At 35.9% G+C, this 24,779-nt stretch overlaps 1 protein-coding gene across 8 annotated transcripts in view; it reads right to left on the bottom strand.

Annotated features, from left to right (window-relative positions):
- Positions 1-24,779, bottom strand: part of Mef2a (myocyte enhancer factor 2A) — a 126,792-nt gene that overhangs the window by 71,099 nt on the left and 30,914 nt on the right. For all 8 annotated transcript variants that reach the window (XM_028872796.2, XM_028872797.2, XM_028872800.2 and 5 more), the window contains one exon: positions 8-198. In XM_028872796.2, coding sequence (XP_028728629.1) covers positions 8-61 — 54 coding nt within the window. In that variant the 5' untranslated portion in view covers positions 62-198. The remainder of the gene's footprint in view (positions 1-7; positions 199-24,779) is intronic.

The following is a 24,779-nucleotide window of genomic DNA, read 5'->3' as shown; positions in this document are numbered from 1 at the left end:
CATTTACCTGCCGGTTCCTCTCATCCATTATGCGTGTGATTTGTATTTTCTTCCGCCCCATTTTCAGATACCTTTTCTTCCTTATATTCCAAATAATGAATTCAGAAGCTAATTTTCTTCAATATTCTAAAGCATCGTACACAGCTTGTATTATGTAACCTTCTAGTCCAAGGCTACTGCTGAAATTTTCTTGAAAATCTAAAAAAAAGCACAAATGAGAAAATTTCAATTCTGTACAACTTGTAAATCATTAAACGCTATAGAAACTTCAAATCTGCTCTTATGCTGACACAGTAAGATTCTTTGGCTGAAATTTCTAGTTACCGAAACAGAGTAAGCAGGTTGAAGTCTTTGATTTTACCCCTTAAAGTTCACCTGGATCTCTCTGTACCTATACCGTTAAGCAAATGTAGTTACAGTATTCAAAGTTTTCACAATGCACATAATAATAACAATAGCAACAACAATAGCCAATGTTGCTGAAACTTTTTGTATATGCCAGGTATTTTTCTAAGTATGGAAAAATCTCCGTTCATTCATTCTTATCTAGATTCTCTATACTTAAGACTTTATTATCCCTATTTTGTTAAATATGGAGACTAGGGATGCGTAGACACAAAAAAAGTTAAGTAACATGGCAAAAGTCACCTAGTAAAGGGGTAAACACTAAGTTAACACTTCTGGAAGTCAGACTCTAGAAACTTCTATCATCAGCAACACACAATATTCTTTATTGCTCCGGATGACCTTCATGCAAAAGATAGCTAATATGAGTGGTTCTAATTTGCCCTTATAAATTCTTCTAAATCAATTGACCCTACAGCCAAATTTTAATACTATTCATCAGTCTATGAAGATACTACTATATAAACTTTGTGTTATTATACACTTAAATAAAATACTATTTCTCTGAGCATTAAATGAATACCCCTTCATCTGTTAAGATTCCATTTAGGGCTGGACAGATGGCTCAGAGGCTAAGAGCACTGACTGTTCTTCCAGAGGTCCTGAGTTCAATTCCCAGCAACCACATGGTGGCTCACAAACACCTGTAATGAGATCTGGTGCCCTCTTCTGGCCTGCAGTCATACATGCTGTATACATAATAAATAAATAAATAAAAATCTTAAAAAAAAAAAAAAAAAAAAAAAAAAGATTCCATTTAAACACGAAATTGAAATCCAGAGCAAATTTTCAACTCTATCATGCAATTTCAGGGTCTGATTAAATGCAAATCTGCTTGAAAGCAATGGGTTTTCCTCGGGACATCCTTGCTTACTGATCTTCCCATGTTCATTATTTTACTTTTTAATTTATACAATTGTAATATCTGCTACAATGATAACTTATTAACTCATCACTCACTTACAATAAATGTACTCCCAAACATCAAATCAAGAGTATTTATAAAATGCTCAATAGAGCTAGGGCTTTAAGGCACAACACTGGTCCAGCATGCTGGAGACCCTAGGTTCAATAATCCCAAGTATAGCAGAAAAGGGAAAAAGAAAACAAGAGTGGGGGGGAGCAGGACACAATGGATCAAGAGACACAAGAAGAGACAGAAAAGGTACAGGGGTATGTGTCAGTAATACATGATTCCTCATCTCACAAAGTTCAGAGTCCACAAAGGCGAAAAGATACTAAACCATCACACAAATGAATCCATACCATTCAAAACTGAAAATGTCATTTATCTGACCGATACCCAACTTGGATTTGCAGGTCAGAAGACGTTCACCTGAATATGAAGATATACATACAAAAGAACATTATATGCACAGGCTCTGCAACAAGAGAGAAGGAAGGTTTAGGGACTCAAAGATGTGGAACCCAGGTAGATCTGCACTATCAGCAACCGTGCTGATTACTTTCTGTCAGCGGACACTTCCTTAGAGTCACTTAGGAAGAGGGAACCTCAACTGAGGAAGAGTCTCCATCAGATTAACCTGTGGGCATGTCAAAGAACATTTTCTTAATGTTAACTGATGCCCATTGTAAGCAGGCCATGCCTGGGTAGGTAGGCCTAGGCTGTAAAAAACTGGCTGGACAGACCAGAGAAGAAGTCAATAAGCAGTCTCCCTCATTGGTCTCTGCTTCATTCAGCTCTTGCCTTCATGTCCCTGCCTGGCTTCCCTGGACAATGAAATGTAAACTGTACGCTGAAATAAACCCTTTCCTCTCTAGGTTGCTTTTTGGTCGTGGTGTTTATCACAGCAACAGAAAGCCAACTAGGACATCAATGGAACTGGACTTATTCCAAATCATGTTTCCTAACAGATCACACTCTAATTCCTACCATTAAAAAATGTGCACTGTGCTGGCAAGATAAATATTCACACACTTCACTGCAGAGATGTGACTGCTGAAGTATACAAGATCTTCCAGTACCTCAAGATACACATATGTATTATCTCTATAGTTGGAACAATTATGAATTCCACTATGTATCTAAGTATTTTGTCTCACAGTTGTGAAACAGGACACTGGAAGTCAACCTTCCTCTTAGAACTAAAATAGTAAAGCTAAAAAGTAGTGTTTTAAGGCAATATGCAACTTTCAACACATAATAATGTGCAGGTCTGAGATCTAGAAGAAACCAGTCTTTCTACTACTGTTGTTGCTGGCAGAAGTGGATTCTAAAACTACTGACGGAGACTGAGAAAGCCAACAGAGCTCCCAACACATCTACAAATGGAAGTGCAGAAACTCGATTCCAGGCCTGCCCAGGGGGATCAGCCCTAGGAAGCACACCAGGCACCTGGAAAGACTCCAAAGGTCTATCCCATGGACACAAAGTTACTCAAGAAACAGAACATCATCTACATGGGAAGGACAGCTACAGTCATTTCAACCCCGGGAGAGTAAGAAAACCTGGACTAGTGAGAGCTATTAGTATAGCTACCGTTCAGTAGCAAAAGGAAACCGTGGCTCAAACACAACATTACCATCAAATTCATGTAAAATACTAGAAATTTTAAAAAGACAAAAATAATTTTAAAGTGGAGTTGAAACTTACCTATATTAGATCAAAAAATAGCACTATCAGGAAGATTTTCGGTTAATGTGTTCTAAGAATTACTTTTAAATGAATTAAAAATGGAAGGATAAAAAATACAATTTTGAAAAGAAAAAAACTTATGAAATGGTTTGATAACAGACTAGATAAAATTGAAGAAGTATAAAATCAACAAGCCAGAGCATAAGCAAGAAGAAACCATCTAGACTAAATGATATATATTTTTTAAAAAAATCCATGAGAATGAGAAACATATGGGAAAACGGTCCAGAAATACCCAGGTAGAGCTAGAAAAATGGAAGGAAAAACAGTGAGGAGAAATTATCTGAAAACATGGTAGCTAAGAACTTTCCAAACTACCATGATAGCAAGCATAGGAGAAAGACCACCAGTGTAACCCCACACACAAAGAGCCTATAGGAAAGGAAAGATGCTTTTTGAAAACATTTCCAAAAGAGGCATAAAATACATACTTCGCTGATTTGTTGCAAAATGCTACAAAGTAGGAGAGAGAATACCAAACCAGAACTCTGTTATCTCAGAAAAATATGCTCCCCACCCCACCCCCAAAAATGAAGGTCAAAACAGACACATTTCTAGGTGAATAAGAAACAGCATCATTCAAATTATATTGAAAGGGATCTCTTTAAATAGGAGGAAAAATGGATAACAGATATGACTTGAATAAGTACAAAAAGTTTAGTACAAGAAATAGAATACATAAACAATTCTACACAAATACTAACTAAAATGTTAACAGTAAGTAATACTTTGTAGGATTTAAAATATTAGAAGACACAAAATAATATTATTTCAGGAGGGTAGCAAATGGAGTTAAAGTGCTTTCAAATATTTTATTGATGAGCAAACAGGGAACTCTTTACTGAATTGAATAAGTCAAGGGTACATTTCACCATCTCTAGGGTAAACCACTGGAAGAACAATAAAAAGTATGGGTAGCTAAAAATGTTACAAGACGGAAAATGGATTAATGATTCAAAAGAGGGCAAAAAAAGAGGATAGAAACAGAAAACAGGAGGTGACACATTTAATCCAAGTATAAGGGTATTTACATTATAACTTCCCATTAAACCTCTCATTAAAAAAGATAACCGAACCCCATTTACAAACAAACTTCATTTTCTGAGAATTCCAGAGGTGGTACTTAACATGAGGCTACAAGCAGAGAGAAAGACACACTGTGTAAACACAAACAAAGTTTGATGCCATAGTTTATTATGGCAAACTTCAAGGCAGGAAAGACACATACGCAGGGATAAAGACACGGGACAATTTACAAAAAAGGTCTATTCAGGTCAGTGAAATGGCTCAGCAGGTAAAGGTGCTTGCATGTAAGCCTGTCCACCCGAGTTCTATCTGTGGACCCATGACCACCATTATGTGCACCATAGCACACATACACACTCAAGACACATATACACCACTACCACCATCACTACTAAATAGTTTTGATTTTATATATGTGAATGTCTTTCCAGTGTGAATGTCTGTACATCACCTGTGAGTCTGATACCCACAGAGGCCAGAAGAAGGCACTGGATTTCCAGGAGCTGGAGTTACAAACAGTTGTCATCTATCTGTGGGTAGTAGGACTCAAACCGTAGTTCTCTTCAAGAGCAGCTAGTGTTCTTAACCTCCAAGCCATCTCTCCGGCCCTGTGCAATTTTTTTTGAAGTTCATTTTACCAGTAAGCTATAATACCTAATATCACATATAACATTATATCTGATTATATGTGGCACATGCCTTTAATCCCAGCACTCAGGAGGCAGAGGCAGATGGATCTCTGAGTTAGAGGCCAGCCTGGTCTACAGAGCAAGTTCCAGGGTAGCCATGGCTACACAGAGAAACGCTGACTCAAAAAAGAAAAAACAAAACCAAAATAAGATATTCTATGTAAAATTATAATCAAGAGCTTATTTGCTATTTTTAAGTGAGGAAATGATGTTGTACATTAAGTCATGCTCTCCAATCATTCCTCTGTTTTAAAAATTTAACTGAAATATAAAAAATGCCCATTCATAGAAGTAAACTATCCTGGTTAGGATGTAAAATGCTTACTACACAATTTAATGTGCAGTAACTTTCTCTCTGGTGTTTTCCCTGTTGACAACCAAGCACTTTTCAACATTTTTATACACTGCATAAGCTCAAGAAAAATTAAGGGCTAAAGAGAAAAAGGAAATCAGGTACATGCTCAAGACAAATGCACACGGTGGACAATGGCTCAAAAGCTTTTAATATGCCTTCCTGCCAGCGACATCAGAGACACACACTCTCTTTTCCTACAGTACAGGAACTTTAAAATGTCTACATCAGAGTCCAATGTTCTACCAACTGCTTTGAGGATACAGTTTCTCATACAGTTTTACTACTGTACTGAATTTTATGTCTATACAAATGGACTTTCCAAATAAGCTAGGTAAGAAACAGAAATCTGACTGTAAACAAAGGCAATCCCCAAAGGCCTGTCTGAAACCAGTTGTAGTAAGTAGATTTTAGCAGAGCATTCTTAGCAACTCATGGAACAAACAGGTGAAAATGAATGAGACACAACCAGGTCAACAATCTCAGTGACACACAGAACACTGTATATGAGACTGCAGAAAATACTTCCTTTATAATCACATATAAAATTTGCCAAGTGATTAATTATATATCAGATCAAAGGACAGACATGTACAACAAAAATTTAACCTCAAAACCTGTGTGTGTGTGTGTGTGTGTGTGTGTGTGTGTGTGTGTGTACAAGGATCAAACTTCTAAAAGATCCATACTTTAAAGAATGAGAGCTATAAAACATTTTTCATGAAATGTATCAGAATATAATACCAACATACCAAACAGTTCTACATACTTAATGTGAAATAAAGCATATTAATCAAAGAAATAAAAAACTAATATACTAAAAATTTTAAAACACTAGTCAAAAGTATTATTCATGGACTGTAAAACTTTACATATTAAGATGTCAATACTAGGCAAAGCAATCTATAAATACAATGCAATTATATCAAAATCCTCATATTTTTGTAGCATTTGAAAAAGTCACTCTGCATCTATACTGAACCTCAAAGGAATCCAATCAGTAAAAGTAATCTTGAAAAACACTGAAACTGGAGGACTCACTTTTTATTATTTCAAAATTTACTAAAGTCACAAATTGAAATAATGTTGCATAAGCACAGAGGAAGACATGCAGACTAATGGAATAGAATAGAAGGCCCAGAAATAAAAATAAATGGATGGCTCTTAACAAAAATACCAAGATCATTCAATAGCAAAGGACATCCTTTCAAACAAATTGAGAAAGTAGATGCCCACAAGGAAGAATCATCTGCATGCTTACCTAATGCCACATACAAACATCAACTCAAACTTCAATCTGAAATTGAAATCCAAACCTAACTGCTAAAACTGAAAACAGAAAAGGCTTCCAGAAACTGGACTGACAGTGACTTCTTAGTCACAACACCAAAACCACAACAAATTAAAAGAACAACAAACAAGACTTCACTGAAATTAAAAGCATGGAGGCTAGGATTAATATTAATGAGTAAAGCACCTGCCACCCAACCACAAGAACCAGAGTTTGTATCCTCAAAATCTACCCAAAGCTAGGGAGACATGACAGGAGCCTAGAGTCAGTGCACAGGAGGAAGCTCTGTATTCAGCAACAGATCCCTGCCTCAATATAGAGAGTCACCAAAGAAGACACTAGATGTCAAGGAACCTCAGGCCTCCATATGCACTGCACAGGTGCACCCACACAAATGTGACACACAAACATGCATGCACACCATACACACATATATACAAAATAAATAAATACATCTCAATGAACACTACTAGCAGAAGAATAAGAGAGCAACCCAGAGAAAAGAATAAAACACTATATATATGACATGGGAATAGTATCCAAAATATATAAAGAATTCCTAAAATCCAAAAGCAAAAACATCCAATTTAAAAATGGGCAAAAGATATGACAGGCAAGATGTCTTGGTAGATAAAGACATTTGCAACCAGCCTGGTGACCCGAATTCAATCCCTGGAACTCACATAGTAAAGGAGTGAGTCAACTATGGGCAAAGGAAAGCTAAGAGTGGGAGCTCATGAAATCCCTGCAGCTCTTGGGAAGCTAAGACAGAATAACAATACAAGTTGAAGGACAGTTTTGGATGCATAATGAGTTCCAGGACAGCTTTGATTACAGAATAAAATCCTGTCTCAAGTATTTCTCAAAAGATGGGTAAATGGTCAGTAAACATATGAAAAAAGGCTCAACATGACTAATTACTAGGCAATGAAAACCCCCTCTACATACATTCAGATGACTATTTACATGTTATTATGGGGAGGGGGAGCGCATGTGTCACGACTGAGTGTGAAGATCCACCATGTGGGCTCCAGGGATGAAACTCAAGCCATTAGGCTTGGTAGAAAGTACTTTTACTCACCCAACCATCTTGCCAAGCCAAAAATCACTATTACTTTTTTCAAGTATAAAAAGGAAATGTTAACATGCCTATAGAACTGAGACCCTCATTGATTTATGGAAATATAAAACACAGCAGCTGCTGTGGGTTTTTTTGCTTTGTTTTGTTTTCTTAAAGTATACAGATGCTTAAAAAAAAAAAAAACTACCATTTGACCCAACAATTTCACTTCCAGATATGTAAATTAAGGAATCTAAAGTATAGACTGACATATGCATACCAATGTTCATGGGAGTAGCATTTATAATAGTCTAAAGAAAAAGAGGGCCAGCGAGATGGCTCAGTGAATAAAGGGGCTTGCCACCAAGCCCAAGGACCTGTGTTTCATCCCTGGTACACACATGATAGAAGATGAGAAATGACTGCCATTGTCTTCAGACTTCCATGCACTCAGTGTGGCATGTGCAAACCCACTGTCTATCTGTCTGTCTGTCTGTCTGTCTGTCTCTCCCTCTTCCCCCCCCTCAAATAAATGAACAAGTAATTTTTAAAACAATGGCAAAACAACCCAATGTCCATAAGTATTTGAATGAATAAATAAAATATGGTACACATGCACAGAAATGCACACACACACAGTTATTTGTCCTTTAAAACTTTGGGGGGAAAGGGATCCTTTTATATACTGCATTATAATATGGAGCAACAATGAAGATGGGTGCTAAAGAAACTAAGTCAGTCACAGGAGGACTAGTCACATACAGAGGCAGAAGGTTGGATGGTTGTTACCAGGCACTGGAGGGAAGGAAGAATTTGTGAATAAGGAATTATCATTTATTAGGTATAGAATTTAGGTGTGGGAAGATGAAAACATTCTTGATATGGATATATGGAAACACAGATCTACTTAATTTCAAAACATACAAATACTAAAACAAAGATGTAAATACATGACTTTAAAATAACTGCAAGAATCAAATTTCATTAATTCTAAATAAAGATTAACAACCACCAGCTCTTTGGGATCAAATAACTTATTTCTCTATAAAGTACAGCTAAAGGTTTTATTAAAAAGATAACATTTAGAATCATCCTTTAAAAAAACATTTTTCATACAAAGTAAATACTGTATCTTTCTTAGGTGGAAGGAAGAATCTCTCTAATTAATTAAATCTCAAGTCTTATCATTGTATTCAGGCAACACAGAAAAAATTACTTTAAACTTTTTTCTGTTTTTTTTTTTTGTTTTTTTGGTTTTTCGAGACAGGGTTTCTCTGTGTAGCTTTGCTCCTTTCCTGGAACTCACTTGGTAGCCCAGGCTGGCCTCGAACTCACAGAGATCCGCCTGGCTCTGCCTCCCGAGTGCTGGGATTAAAGGCGTGCGCCACCACGCCCGGCTACTTTAAACTTTTTGATAACTGAAAACTATCTGGGTCTTTGAAACTCAGGAATTATATTTTTAAAAAAACATTGCCAACTCAGATATACTCTCCTCATTTAAGATATATCTCAGAATCGAGCATTCATGATAATAGTGAAATATCTTAAGAATAATTATGTCCACTATGTGAAGGAAGCTTGCTAAGTAAATAAATATTTAAAGGTTGGAGAGATGGCTCAGTAGTTAGGAGCACTTGTAGCTCTTGCAGAGGACTAAGGTTGGATTCCCACGCACCTAATGGTTCACAAACATTCCTAACTCCAATTCCCTTGGTGCCTTCTTCAAATCTCCATAAGCACCAAGCATGCATGTGCCATACACACATTCAGGCAGGCAAAACACTCATACATAAAATAAAAAGAATAATCTAACTCAAAATTTTTAAAATATTTTAACTGTACAGATTTTAAAAATAAAGTAAAATCTTATTACTAAATTTGGCTGAGTATCAAATTGAGCTAATCAAGTCTCTACTTTTGTGACTCTAGTGAATCAATCAAATACCAAATGTTTCAAAAGCTACTAAAACTATGGAATAAAACAATTACATATAAACAATCAACAACTGAACCCTTTTATTAGGAGGAAATCTTTAATAATTCACTACTTCTTCAATAAAACCTAAGGATCCCATTTTGAACATATTAAACTTGAGGCAGCCATGGACAGGTAGAAATATCAATGGGAAACTCAATCTAAGACTCATTCTACAGTGCTAAAAATTATACATTTGGAGTCTCTAGAATATGGGCAAACTGATGAGACAAAATATGAACTGGAAAGAAAATGAAGTCCACCCCCTGGAACAAAGTATTTATTTCTGTTACATAGTAACAACTTCAAACTATGCTGCAGACATGAAGTTTGTAAACAACTGGGTCAACACTCAACACCCAAACATGGCAGTAAGAAATGGGACTCTCAACTTACCTTTACAAATCCATTTCAAGTCTCCTTTAGGGACTTAGTACAGGGAAGTGGCAAGAGACACATGTATAGTGAGCTTCTGCCACTATACATGTAACCAGTGGAGCTGTGGGGAAGCAGGGACAGAGCACACAGCGATGGCCTGTCCATATATCAACTATCACAGCCACTAAAAGGGCTGAACATATTTTTGTTTGTAGAAAATAAAATTCTGGTTTTGCTTCTAAAATTCTGTGGATAAAAGATAAAATACTAAATGACATAAGCGAGGAAACTGAAATTAGTAACTTCTGGGAAGTTTTGTCCGTGTTTTCATTTAATATAATTATTGTGATGAGAAAACATTACTACAAACAAAAACTATAGCTGCCTTTACAATTATGACAGAAAAAAATCCTGAGAGCAAAAGCGTCTTTAAGAATCAACTTTAAATGTTATCAAACTGTCGCTTCTACTTCAGCACCTTGTGCAGTTTCCGGGCTCTGCTTCTTCACAACATGTTACAATTTCAATGCATTAGCTGACTGAGACAGCATACCACACCGTGAATGAGAAAACCCAGATCCTACTAGCTCCAAACATAGAATACCATTAAACTAGCTAGAGATCTTGGCAATTTCTAAGTGAAAAATAACTTTTTTAACAAGAAAGTTGAAAGTAAATGCATTATATGCATCATGGAGGCTAAAATAAAATTCTCAGATATTTGGTGTGATGTAATCCAAATATAAGTATTACTATTAAAAACTGTATCTATTTATTGTATAATGTTATTAATATTTATGATCCCAAACCAAAATGAGTATTAATAATATTTCTTTACCTATACCATAGAAATCAGAAAACATAAAATGGAAAACATTTCATAATTTATCTTCAATAATTGGAAGAAAACCTGTATGTGTAAAAAGTTATAAACCTCACACACAAAAACTAGAAATAAATACTATGAAATCACTGTATCTCCTTCAGCAAAGCACAAAAGTACTCCAATGAAATGGAACCAAGAAACAAGCAGGTATCACTATCCTAATATCTGATAAAATAAACTTCAAACTAAAATGAATCAGAAGTGATCAACAATAGCACTCATTCTAATCAAGGGAACAGTTAACCAAGAAAACATTACTGTCCTAAATATACATACACCAAACTCAGGAGCGTCCAATTCCATTTAAAATGTACTACTGGAATTAAATGCACAAATTAACATCAACCCATTAATAAAGAGTACAAAAATTAAATACCCCACTTTCTCCAGTAGATAGGTCTTCTGGAAAAGAAAGCAGTGAGACATCAGAACTAACTGACAGCCTACACATCTGATAGTCAAAAGTCATCTATAGAATATTTCCCTCAAACACCAAAGAATATATAGTTTGTTTGTTTGTTTGTATGTTTGTTTTTTTGAGACAGGATTTCTCTGAAGAATATATATTCTACACAGCAGCACAAGGAAGTTTCTCTACAACAGATCTCATCCTGGGCCACAAAACCTATCTCTGCAAATTCAGAAAGATGCAATAACTCTTTGTAACCTATATGATCATAATACAATAAAACTGAAAATTCACAGCAAATAAATCTCTAGTGAAAACATAAACTCATGGAGATTGAACAACTCATTACAGAATGGGTCAAATTAGAAAAAAAAAAACAATTCCTGGGACTAAATGAAAACACAATACAACAAAACCTCTAAGACACAGTGAAAGCAGTCCTATGAGGTACTGTATAGTTCTAAACGCCTAGACTAAAATGCTGGAAACAGCACAAATAAATGATGTAAGGATGCATATCTCAAAAATCTGGAAAAATAAGAACCAAATCCAAATGAAGTCAACTGCAAGAACTACTAAAAATCACAGCAGAAATTAATAAAATAGAAACAAATGAAACAACAAAAATACACACAGACACTCACAAATCAATGAATCTAAGAGCTGATTCTTTAAGGAGATAAACAAGATCAACAGACTCTTGGCCCAACTAACCAAAAGAAAGATGACCCAAATTAACAAAATCAGAAATAAACAGGGAAGCATTACAATAGACACCAAAGAAATTCAGAATATTGTAAGGGGATAATATAAAAACCTGTATTGCATTAAGTTGAAAAAACTAAAAAAAAAAAAAAAAAAGGTGAATTTCTAAAGTCAGCCAAACCACCAAAATTAAAGAAAACATCATCAACAACAACCTTAACAGACCTATAGCAAGTGAGAAGACTGAAGTAATAAAAAAAGCCTTACACCTAAAAAGTGCAGAACCAGACGGATTCACAACAAAAGTCTACCAGACTTTAAAAGGATCTACAGTCAATCCATCTTAAACTAGTCAAAAAGTAAAAACAGTAGTACTGCCTGATTCCTTCTATGAAGCCAGTATTATTTTAATACAAAAATCAGGTAAAACTACAACAACAAAACCCTACAGACCAATATCCCTGATGAACATAAATTCAAAAAAGTTCAATGATACAGACATACAGTAAAAGATTATCCATCATGACTTAGCTGACTTTATAACAAAGTTACAGGGATGGTTCAAAACAGACAGGTCAATAAATGTAATATACCACATAAACGGACTTAAAGACAAAAATCACATGACTTATCTATAGATTCAGAAAAATCTTTTGACAAATCCAACAAGCCTTCATGATAAAAGTCTGAAAGAGAACAGGACTAGAGGGAACATATCTCAACATAATAAATGCTATATGTGAGAAACCCAAGGCCCACATCATTATATATGGAAGAAAGACTTGAAGCAATACCACTGAAATCAGGAACAAGAAAGACAGGGCTATATAAGAAAGTCAAACTATCTTCATTTGCAGATATGATATTATACATTAGAGTTCACCAAAATTCTACCAGAGAACTTCTAAAAACAAACAAATTCTGCAATGTGGCAGGATAAACAATCAACTTCACAGATCAATGGCTTTTCTATACAACACCAACAAACATATAGAAAAAGAGATCATAGGCATACTTCCATGAACCCTCAATGAAAACAAAACATCTAAGAATAAACCTAACCAAAGAGGTGAAGGATTTTTACAATGAAAAATTTAAACCTCTGAGGAAAGAAAGACATTAGAAAATGGAAAGACATCCCTTGTTCATGGATTGGTGGAGTTAATATTGTGAAAATGTCCATTCTACCAAAAGCTATTTACAAATTCAATGTTCACAATCAAACCCCCCATCTCATTCTTCACATAAATAGAAAAACTATCCTAAGATTCATATAGAACCACAAAAGGCCCCAGATAGACAGAACAATCCTGGGCAAAAAAATAACAATGCTGGAGGGATTATCATTCCTGAAGATTATATTACAGAGCAACAGTAATAAGAACAATAGGATCTGGCGCGCGTGCGCGCGCGCACGCGCGTAGGCCAATGAAGCAAAATAGAAAACTGACACATATGTAACTTTGGCCACTTAATATTCGACAAAGAGCCAAAAATAACATACTGGAAAATAAAAGAAAGTATCTTTAACAAATGGTGCTGGGAAAACTGCATATATACATGTAGAAGAATGAAATTTGACCCATATTTATCATCTTGCACAAAATCTAATCCAAAGGGATCACACCTAAATATGAAACCTCAAACACTGAAGCTGCTAGAAGAAAACACTGGCAGTACCCTACAGTATATAGGTGTGTCAAAGGACTTTCTGAATAGAACTTCCAAGAATTAATCCCAACAACTGACATATGGGACATCATAAAACCAAAAAAACTTCTGGATAGTTAAAAAAAAACTAAGTGAGAAGAAAGGCCTCAGAATGGGATAGAATCTTGGCTAGTTATACATCTGACAGAGGATTAACATCCAGAATATATAAAGAACTCAAAAAAACAGAGTCAAAGAAAAAAAAACATTCAAAAAATGGGCCTTGGTAAACAGAGTTCATTGCCCTAGCAATTAGGTAACTGCTGTGGAATATTCCTTTTTTACACTGTGTGAAGATGTGTCACTATGATTGCTTTAATAAAGAGCTGAATGGCCAATAGCTAAACAGGAAGAGGTTAGGCGGGACTTTTGAGTATAGAGGGGCTCAGGGAAGAAAAAAGGTAGGGTCACCAGCTGAACGTAGAGGGAACAAGACATGCAAAAGGAGTGGTAAAAGCCATGAGTCATACGGCAGCACGTAGATGAATAGAAATGGGTTAATTTTAGTTATAAGAGCCAGTTAGAAACAAGCCTAGGCTATAGGCCGAGCTTTCAAAATTAATAAGAAGTCTCTGTGTCATGATTTGGGGGCTGGAGGTCCAAAACTGCTTGCTACAGTAAACATCAATCAAAACCCACTTTGACATTTCATCATACCCCAGTTAAAATAGCAAAGATCAACAAAACAACCACAACAAATACTGGAGGAGGTGTGGGGTTAAGGAACCCTCATTCACTGTTGGTGGGATTGTACACTATTGACGCCACTTTGAAAATCAGTGTGGCAAACTCTCAGAAAGCAAAAAAATTAACCTATCAAATAACCCAGCCATACAATTCCTTGGCATATCCCCAAAGGACTTCAATTCCTCCTCCATAGATACTTGCTCAGCCACGTTCACTGTTGTTCTAGTCACAACAGCTAGGAAATGTAAACAACTGACAAATGCATAATAAAAATGTGGTACATATATACACTACTGAATACTACTTAGTGGTAAAGAAAAATGAAATGATGAACTTTTCAGATAAATGGATAGAACAAAAAAAAGACATATTGAGGGAAGTAATGCAGACACATTAAGACAAATATCATATTCTCTCTTATCTGAGGCATGTAACTCCAAATTTTCAAATTTTCAAATGTAAGTACATAGTATGGAGTAATCGCATAAATCAGAAAAGTAAAAATGGACTACTGGAGGAGAGGAGGGCTAGAATAAGGGGAATAGCAGGTACAAGTGATCTGAAGTGGGAAATGGAGGAAACATAGGTTCTATTTAGGTATGGGGGTGAGAAAAGGGAAAGATAAACAGAGAAAGAAGGAAGAAAGCAAAATAACAGTAAAGATATCTGAAAAAGTCATAAGGAATAATGTTACTATCTACCTAAAAACACTTACAATACATGTAAGTCAGATAATATTCACACATAGTCTAAATGAAATTTCCCCACCTGGACTGACAATGCTTCCCACAGACTATCTAACAAAAACCCCAACACCAGCATGAAAAGCCCTCTTTTGACTCATTAGTCACATTTGTCCAAGAGACTCCCAAAAGGTTATAGGTTATTGCTGTTGCCCTTGGGCTTCCCTAAGAGGTGGAAGGTTAGTTACTGATGCTGAAGATACCATGCACTTTGTACATACAATCCAGAGGATCCATGCTGGATGTGACCTGAAAGCACCATTCAAGGTTCCAAAGAAGGGAAGAAACCAATAGTCTTACCTAGCTATGATGCCTATGAACCACAACAACCAACATGGCATGATAACCCTAAGAGTAAAGTAGTGGCACACATACCTTGGTGGTAACCAACAGCTCTCTAATTGGACTTAAGACTCTCTCAACAAGAGGAAAACCAAGTCTGGTTCTAGAAACCTAGCTAACTATCCAAGGCTAATGAAGTCACACATCTTGAAGGAGAACCTATAGTCACTTTACTAAACCACCATGATCTCTAGCTACATTCTAAATATTTATCTTTATACCCACAGATAAGTGTACCTCAGCACTCATCAAGGAAGCTTTGCAGCAAAAGTCCTGCTGAGTGAAAGAGGGGACAGAAAGATTGTAAGAGCCAGAAGAACAGGAAGTTTGCTATAAGATTGTGTCTCCTAAAAAGGCCAAGAAGCTACATCCATGAAGTTTCACCAGCATGGCTACCTAAACCTAAGCTGAACAAGGACAACAATAGACATGATAACATGGAAGAAGAAAGTTCATGAAGCCTCAACCCTAAGCAAAGAATGATAGCGATTAAGGAATGCTGCATGTGAGAAATAGTCTTCCCAAGAAAAGAAAGAGTACACCATTTGGTTATTCAATACCAAATGGTCAGCCCTGAAAACATAGATACAAGTAACATTATAGAGACTGAACAGATTGTATTTAAATATTTAGGAATTCAAACATGCGTGCACACAAACACACACACACACACACACACACACACACACACACACACACACACACACACACAACCATTAAAGAAAGAAAAAGAGACCATGAATTTGAATTAGAGCAAAAGGAATGGTATGTGGGAGGGAGGAAAGGAATGAAGAAATGATGTAATTACATTATAACCTCAAAAACTATAAATACAACCATTCTCGTGCCCCCCAAATTCCTTTCAAATTCATGGCCTCTTATTCATTAATTATGATTGCTACATACATATGTGCAAATAACTGATATAACCTGATAAGTCCATTTAGTATTGCTTGTATGAGTATTTTTCAGGGCTGACTACTTGGGATTAGATAACCACGTAATGGGCTCATCTCTCAGGAAGATTAATTCTCACTCTCTGGGCAGTTTTTAATTTCCTGTGGGGTAGGGCCCCATAAATTTCCCCCCTTTTACGCTGTCGTATCAACTGTTCAAGTCTTGTTTAAGCAACCATATTATTAAGATGTCATGGGTGGAGCTTTCTGACAGCCAACTTCCTGGTTCTCTGGCTCGTAATAATCTTTCCACTCCCTTCTATGCTCTTCTCCTTCTATCCTCCTAACCACTGAGCCACTTCTCCAGCCCTCTGAAATAATTTGTTTCATCTTTCAATGTAACTTTAGCTCTATGTTTAAAAACAATCTCAAATATATTTTAAAGTTTCAAGAACTGTATAGTAAACTCACTTCCCTGAGCCTTAGGTATAGGGCTGTGTTGTAGATGTATTAACTGGGGCTATGTATTCCACAATCAGTGTTCTCTGCATTTTGACTGGTTGTGGCTTTCTGTGGTGGTCTCCAATCAGCTTTGAAGACACTTGAGGAGTAGTAAGAGCTACACTTATCTGTGGGTACAGATGACAGTTAGGAATTACACTGGTTCATAAGAGTGTCAACAGCAGATTCTCCTCTGAGATCTAGAACCTCACTAGCCATGTCTGGTTGGCTAAGTGGAAAATATCAGGCATGATTTCCATCCTGTTGAGCAGGCCTTAAGTCCAATTAGACAGCTACTGGATATCACCAAGATTATAAGTGCTACTACTGGACCTTTAGGACTAGCTTGTCATCCTGATTATTGTTGTGGTTCACAGGCATCACAGCTAAGCAGCACTATTGAATGGTGTATCTATTCTCTAACAATTAAAATTCATGGACATCTTAAAAGAACATGTGAAGCATGTCCTCATCAAGTATGCTTTTGTTAATTATCCTAATAATATTCTTTTCACCCTCTTTTATTACATAAAACACCAAGGAACTGGGATAGATTTATCATGTGGCATCTGTAGGAAAAACTTACAGTGTAAAGGGAAGCAGAGGTCAGATGTCATGAGATAGGGACTTTATTTTAAATGTAATAAAATCTAGCATTCGTTTTATCCTGGCTCTGTTTTTGTGTGACCTTGGAAATGTCCTTGACTTCTCCAAGCCTAGGTATAAGAATAACAATGTCCTTTGTATCATATTGGTCACATTGGTAAGCATCAAACCAAGTGCTAGGCACTTATAAAGTACTCTGTATTTTTAGTATTTAAAATTCTAGCATGTATAAGGTACTTTCTAAACAAAATATGTAATCTGAAAATTATAACCTCTACTAAACATACTACATTTAACCACTCATAAGCATCATAATATTAGCAGGATTCTTTATAGTTTTATGAATTGCTGGTTATGAAGAAACAGTCACTATGCTTTTTAAAATATGAATTTTGTTCAATGCATATATAATTATAAAATAAATACTGCTGATATTTGTAAGACAATTCCTATTTCTTTGATTGCAACTACATAAAGAGAAGAATCAGAATTTAAAATAGGATCTTTAGAATAAATCCCAAGTAAAGAAGTTGAGGATTAATTATTGGTTGTTTGTCTCCCTCCCCCTTGGACATAAACGAGTTCTAGGTCAACTACACATTGCTTAGGATTATGCTGGTAGTGAATAGCAAAACAAATTTAGAACAGACAGTAGAACAACACACATGCAAAAAACCTGACAAAGATGGAGAAACTCTGAGCCATCCTTGGAAGCACTTTAACAATGCTCTCATTATAAAGAGATAATAAAAATCCTCATTTATTTCTTTTATTTTTTTTTTTTATTGACTAGCCTCTCTCTATTACACTTGTAGGAAGAAAAAAAAAAAAACTGACACCTACAAGCAAATGTAACACTGGTTATTCATTTGTTTCCAGAAGGAGAAGGACGTAACAGATATTTCAACAATGTTTGCTAGGCCCTTTTTTATTTTTCATAACAAATCATATTCTTTTCTCTGTCACTTCATCCAGTAATTTTAATTTAAACCATGAAAATGCTGTATTAATGATATATTGTGTACTGATAAGACTTTTAAGTCAACATATCAAAGGGTGGATAAGGCTAGAGATATTCCTTGTAAATAAATATAGACCATATAATGAACACATAGGTAAGTCATTAAAATGAGAGCTTCCTACTTCTCTTTGCAACAGACTGAGACCATTACAGAAAACCATAACCAACCAAAATGTGGAGTTGTGGAGCCCAGTCCCAAGGACACATTTACATTACAACTCCTGCACGGAAGGCTCAAGAATCATTTGGGAAGAGTATGCAGAGAGACTGTAAGAGCCAGAGGAACAGGAATTTTGCTGTAAGATTGTGTCTCCTAGGGGTATCAGACACTCCACCATAAAGTCTCACCAATATGACTGCCTAAACAAGAGCGGAACAAGGACAATAGACTACACTAATGGATGAGAGCCCAGGAAGTCTCAACCCTACAGGCAACTAAGGAAAGCTGGGACCTGGAAAAAAAAAACTTCCAGGGGAAGAGCACATCAATTGGTTATCTAACACTAAATGATCAGCCCTGAAAATATGCATGTAAGTAACAGACAGATGGAACCGGCTGTACTTAAGTATTCTAGAATGGGTGTGAACAATTAATGAAAAAAGGAGCCTATGAACTGAAAGAGGAGTATATAGAAGGGTTTGGACAGAGGAAAAGGAAGGGAGAAATGCTGTAATTATACTATAGTCTCAACAACTAAAAAATGTTTTTAATGAGAGCTTCCTATGCAGTTCTACACAAAGCAGACTTCCGATAACCTAAAAGTACTCAGTAAAGCAGTGTTTATAAAAGGAGGGTAAGGAGGGTGAAGAGATGGTTCAACTGTTGAGTGTTTATTGTTCTTCTGAGAACTCAAATTTGGTTGCCAGTACCCATGCTTGGTAGCTTACAATGTCATCCACTACTAGCCTTTGTGGGAAAGAACACACAGTGACCTACATTTTCAGACAGACAGACAGACAGACACACACACACACACACACACACACACACACACACACACACACACACTATAAAAATAAATCTTTTTTAAAAGGAAGACTGTAAGAGTATTTTAAAATAAGGACTCAAGTAAACACTGCTGAACTCAACCTCAGGACTGTTGGGAGACAGCAGTATAATGGCAACCTTGTTGACCACTTACTTGTAGCCACTTACTGCTTCTGAGATCCTGGTTAAGTGCCTTAGAAACTATTTTACAGTTCTCTCACATCTGGCCAGCCAACCAGAATCCAGTACTAATTTCAGCGAGGTTTTACTGGTATATTCAAACATGTCTTTGAGTGTGATTTATTCATTCTCATATTCTTTCTCTTTTTCCCCCTCTCTCCCAACTACTCCTGCAGTATGCAAGCCTTGCACAGGCTCACTCTGTGAATTAAATGCTTTCTTTTATAAGCTGCCTTGGTCATGCTGTCTCTCCAAAGCAATAGAAAAGTTCTAAGACAATAGGTAATTTAAATAAAAAAGTAAAAATAAAAAATAAAACCCTCTACATAAAAGTAAGTATCTCTGCAAAGAATTTACTGAAGGGATTATTCCAAAACCAGATCCTGAAGAGGCTAGATGGGTAAACTAAGCTTAACCAACTATAACTGGTATTTAGTAGGCAAAAGTAAGCACTGCTAAGCTCTAAATCTTGAACCCTGACACTAACAGTGCTCAGGTAGGTGCATTGTACTGTGTGATCTCATCCCCCTTGGTTTTCATGTGTAGTCTTAAAATGAAGGAGGAAATGTTTCAAGACCTAAGAACTCAGCAAGATCAAGATGTAATCTTATTTTTTAAATGCTACCAATTTACTCCTAACTATACTTCCATTTAATCAGCTGTTTATTCTTTATAATTTTAAATATTACATTTTTAAGAACAAGACTATAATATGACATGAAGAATTTTTAAATCTAATCATGTTCCATAAGGAAAAAAGTTCAGCCAAGACAGTTTTTTGGTCTGTTTTTCAGACAGTGTCTTACTCTGAGCCCCTGGCTGGCCTTCAACTCCTATGTAGACCTCCTGAGCATAGGGATTAAAGGTATGTTCCACCTCACCCAGTTAGAGTTCAGGTTTATCTATTTAATGGGCTTATTTATTTATTGTGTGGATGCTTTGCCTGCATGTATGTCTGTTCACATGTGTACTCAGTACCTGTGGAAGCCAGAAGGGGTGGCAGATCTCCTGGAACAGGAGTTCAGACAGCTGTGAGCTATGGTGAAGGTGCTGGAAATCAAACCCAGATCCTCTGGAAAAGTGGTATGTGCTCTTTAACCACTGAGCCATCTCTCCAGCCCCAAAGTCCTTAAAGTAGTACAAAAGCAAATGTACAGAGCCAATGTTAAATCCTAGCTCTACTGATAACTAGGTATTAATGATCTTTATTAAGTCATTTAATCATCCAGTCAGTTTTTTCACTGTTAAAAATGAAGTAGGTACTGTATAATTCTCTGGCCATGGGAATGTTAATGTAATAAGAAAGAAGATTAAAGCACATAGCCCCTTACAAAAAATTCTAGGAATAGTTTCTCAGTCATTCTCAGTTTTGTTTGTTTCAAATATTATAAGATGTGAGGCATATGGTAGTGGTTAATAGGACAGGTTCTGCTGTTAAGAAACCTGTATTTAAATCTGGCAAATCTTCAGAATAGTAATAATACTCATAGACTTACAGAGACTAAGACTCTGTGTGTGTGTGTGTGTGTGTGTGTGTGTGTGTGTGTATGTGTGTGTGTGTCTGTGTGTGTGTGTGCGCGCGCGCATATATACGGTTAGCCAGTAGATTCATATTTGGCCTAGTATTGTAAGTAAGTAATCAATAAATGCTGAAAATTACAATATCATTCAATTAATATGGAAACTGAAAATGTTCTTTATATGTTTTAAGTAACCACTTTTGAGAGCTTGTATGGCAGTGGGGAAAAGTCAGATGGGTTTTTTTAATATGAATTCTGTTGAATTTATTGGCATTGAAAGTGACACAATTTTAACACTAAGCATACCAGCTCATAAATGTAGTATGTTATCGCATTTATCTGATTGTTTTAAACCTCTTTCAGTGACATACTACAATAGTGCTTTGTAGTTTTCAGTATAGAGGTGTTCTACTCTGTTTTGTTTTGAGCAGTGCCAGGCTTTCTATATAACCAAGGCTGATCTAAAACTCATGATCATCCTTCCTTCCTGAGCCTCACTGCTGAGATTATGGGCACAGGCTACCACTCTTAGCTAATGTCCCACTTCTTTCTTTTATTAATGTATTCCAAAGCATTTGCATTAGAAAAAAAATACTGCAATTATGCACAATTATATTGGGTCCTCTAACTGCAAACATTCCTCAACCTACAAAGGGCTAAACCCTGATATGTCCATCATTAACTGGAAATAGTTTAAGTAAAAAAATATAAGCGATATATCTAACCTGAGCTAGGCAGTGGCGGCGCACGCCTTTAATCCCGGCACTCAGGAGGCAGAGGCAGATGGAGCTCTGAGTTTGAGGTCAGCCTAGTCTACAGAGTAAGTTCCAGGGCAGCCAGGGCTGTTACACAGAGAAACCCTGTTTTGAAAAACAAAATAAACAAACACACACACACACACACACACACACACACACACACACACACACAACCTGCTGAAGACCAGAGCACAGTCTAGCCTAGACTAGCTTAAAACACCCCAAGAACATTGACATTGGCCTCCAACTGGGAAAAACCATACCTAACACAAAGCCTATTTTATAATGAAGTATTAGATACCTCATGTAATTTAGTAATTGTATCTGCTTTTGTACCATCCGTAAAGTTAATAAAAGACTAACACATTAGAGACCATCTGCACTACATACTAAAAAGGGAGACATGGTCTACTTTGATATTCAGAAACAAATACCAAATAATTTTAATCCTAACTTCTATATAAGAGAATGTAACCATATACCACAAAGAAGGGAAGAAGAAAAAAAAAAAAAGATGTCCTAAAGTCTCTTACAAAAAATAAACAAAATATACTCAGACACATTCATCCTACTATAATAATATATAACACAACCAATGGTTCTTTGTTCTTGAATAATTATTTTCCAATTTCACTCAATAAAAGGATATTTTTACTAATATTGACCATTAAATCCAAGCAGAAATTCATGTTCTAAACTAAGACTATGGTAAGCTCCTGTTTACTGAAAGTGAATATTCCATTCTATTGTAAATTACATTGAGAACGATTACACACTGAGAATGGAATCTGTTGTATGAATACAGTGACACTTCTAACCAGCACTTCATGACACAAGGAAAGCACAATGCTGTATTTTGAATACAACTCCTATATGCTTGAAAAGTAATGCTTCTGTCATTTTCATACACACACAAAAGAGGGCACATCCTACAAACACATTTAATTTTATAACTTAATTTTTCAAATAAAATACAGATTCAAGAAATAAGATCAATAAAATATTTACAGAAAACGTAGAAAAAAGAAAGAAAACACTGAAAGGGGGATGCTATTTTCATTAGTGGTTAGAGTACAGGGTTCTCATGGCAAATATTCTGGTTTGTAAAACAAATCATGATGACCTAAGGCCACTATGAACCAGTGCTAGACACATCATACACATGAAAGTGAGACTAAGGAGGACCAAACTCTAACTTATCCTCTACTATGAGCCTTGAACCCCAGAGGGCAGTATCCATCCATAGCCAGAAGAACCTGCAGAGTCTGTGACCTAGCTATGATATCTCCAAACTAGCTATGTGTTAGAGAAGCTACACAGAGAAACCCTGTCTGGGGGGGGGGGAGCGGTTTAGAACAAGGGAAGTGTTCAGTATTGGTCCTGCCTAAAATTAAACTGTCAAAATACCACTTTTCATAAGGTATTTATTTCTTAAATTTTAGGTTAAAAATTCAATGTATCAAAATACAAAAAAAAAAAAAAAGATTTGGTTAGGTGAGAAATTAAAAACACTTTAATTGATTAAAATATAGCATCTTTATATTTTAATTTGTAAATAATAACAGGTTATATGCCATCATATGTTTCATTTCTACATTTTATAGTTAGAGACATTTAGAGATAAATGCTGAAAAGTCACAGAAGCTTAAAGGTGAGACATTAAGTAATAGAATCTACATCTGTTAAAGAAATAACACATCATTTTCAAATAACAGATAATCCAGTGCCCCCACCCCTAAAGATGTGCTGGTCATAAGTATTGGCTAATGAAGCATCCTGAATTTGCTAGATAATTGGACACTTATGTCAATAATCACTCCTGCTAACTCTATAGTGCGCTCAAAGATTTTACATATGCTTCCTTAAAACACAACATATTTAAAACCCATAAATTATTAATCATGACTAAAAAGACATGACTTTAAATTATTTATCAGAATTAGTCTACAAAACAATTTTTAGAAACACCAATGAACTGTCAATGATTGCTAGTGACTCACTTCATTTCTTTTACTATCCTACTTTATTCTATGAAGCAGTACAAGAATATACTCAAAGCCGGGCGGTGGTGGCGCACGCCTTTAATCCCAGCACTCGAGAGGCAGAGCCAGGTGGATCTCTGTGAGTTCGAGGCCAGCCTGGTCTACAGAGTGAGATCCAGGACGGGCACCAAAACTACACAGAGAAACCCTGTCTCGAAAAAAACCAAAAAAAAAAAAAAAAAAAAAAGAATATACTCAAAACTCTACAGGAAAGTACAAGAACTGAGCCTAACCATAGGGAACTTTAAGTACTTACAAATAGACAAAATGTTACTCAGATTATTAGAAAATAGACTATGTTAATTGCCCTTAATTAAACTAAAGCCCATTTACACATAGCTTTTCATTCCCAAGTTATGCCTACCAAAGAGCAAGTCTTCATGTGGAACATAAAGGAGACACAGAATACACATATGGCAAGTTTCAGAAAGGAAAACTCTCATCCTTACCACCAACTTGCTCTTAAAATACTTTCTCACTTGTTAATGCAGATACTTAGGGCCAGCCCAAATACTTTTCAGGACAGCATAGTAATTTCTAGAAAAATTGTTTTGCAAAAATTAAATTCTACTTAATGTTAAATACCTGAGAAAATTTAAATTCAAAGGTTTACAACTACCCAGGGTTTATATTCAAATGAGAATTGGATTTTATTATTATCACCCCCACTGCATGTAAGAAACTTTTAGACTGAAGGACACTTTGCTTCAGTTGGAATAGTAAGCATTTCCTTTCTAATTTCTTAGATCACCAGCTACCACTGAATGGGCTTTTCTACAGTCAAGTTATAAGGCTATAAATATTAATATATAGTCATAAGAAACTGATATGCCTATAACATAAAAACCAATTCTTTCTGCCATTTGATTATTAAAAAAAAAAAAAAGCTTTTGTTAAACAGCAAAACTATTCTCTTTAAGACAGAGTCTCATTATGTAGACAATACTGGTAGG

Source organism: Peromyscus leucopus, chromosome 1 (assembly GCF_004664715.2).
Source record: "Peromyscus leucopus breed LL Stock chromosome 1, UCI_PerLeu_2.1, whole genome shotgun sequence".
NCBI lineage: Eukaryota > Metazoa > Chordata > Mammalia > Rodentia > Cricetidae > Peromyscus > Peromyscus leucopus.
This window is presented reverse-complemented; position numbering and strand designations above follow the sequence as displayed.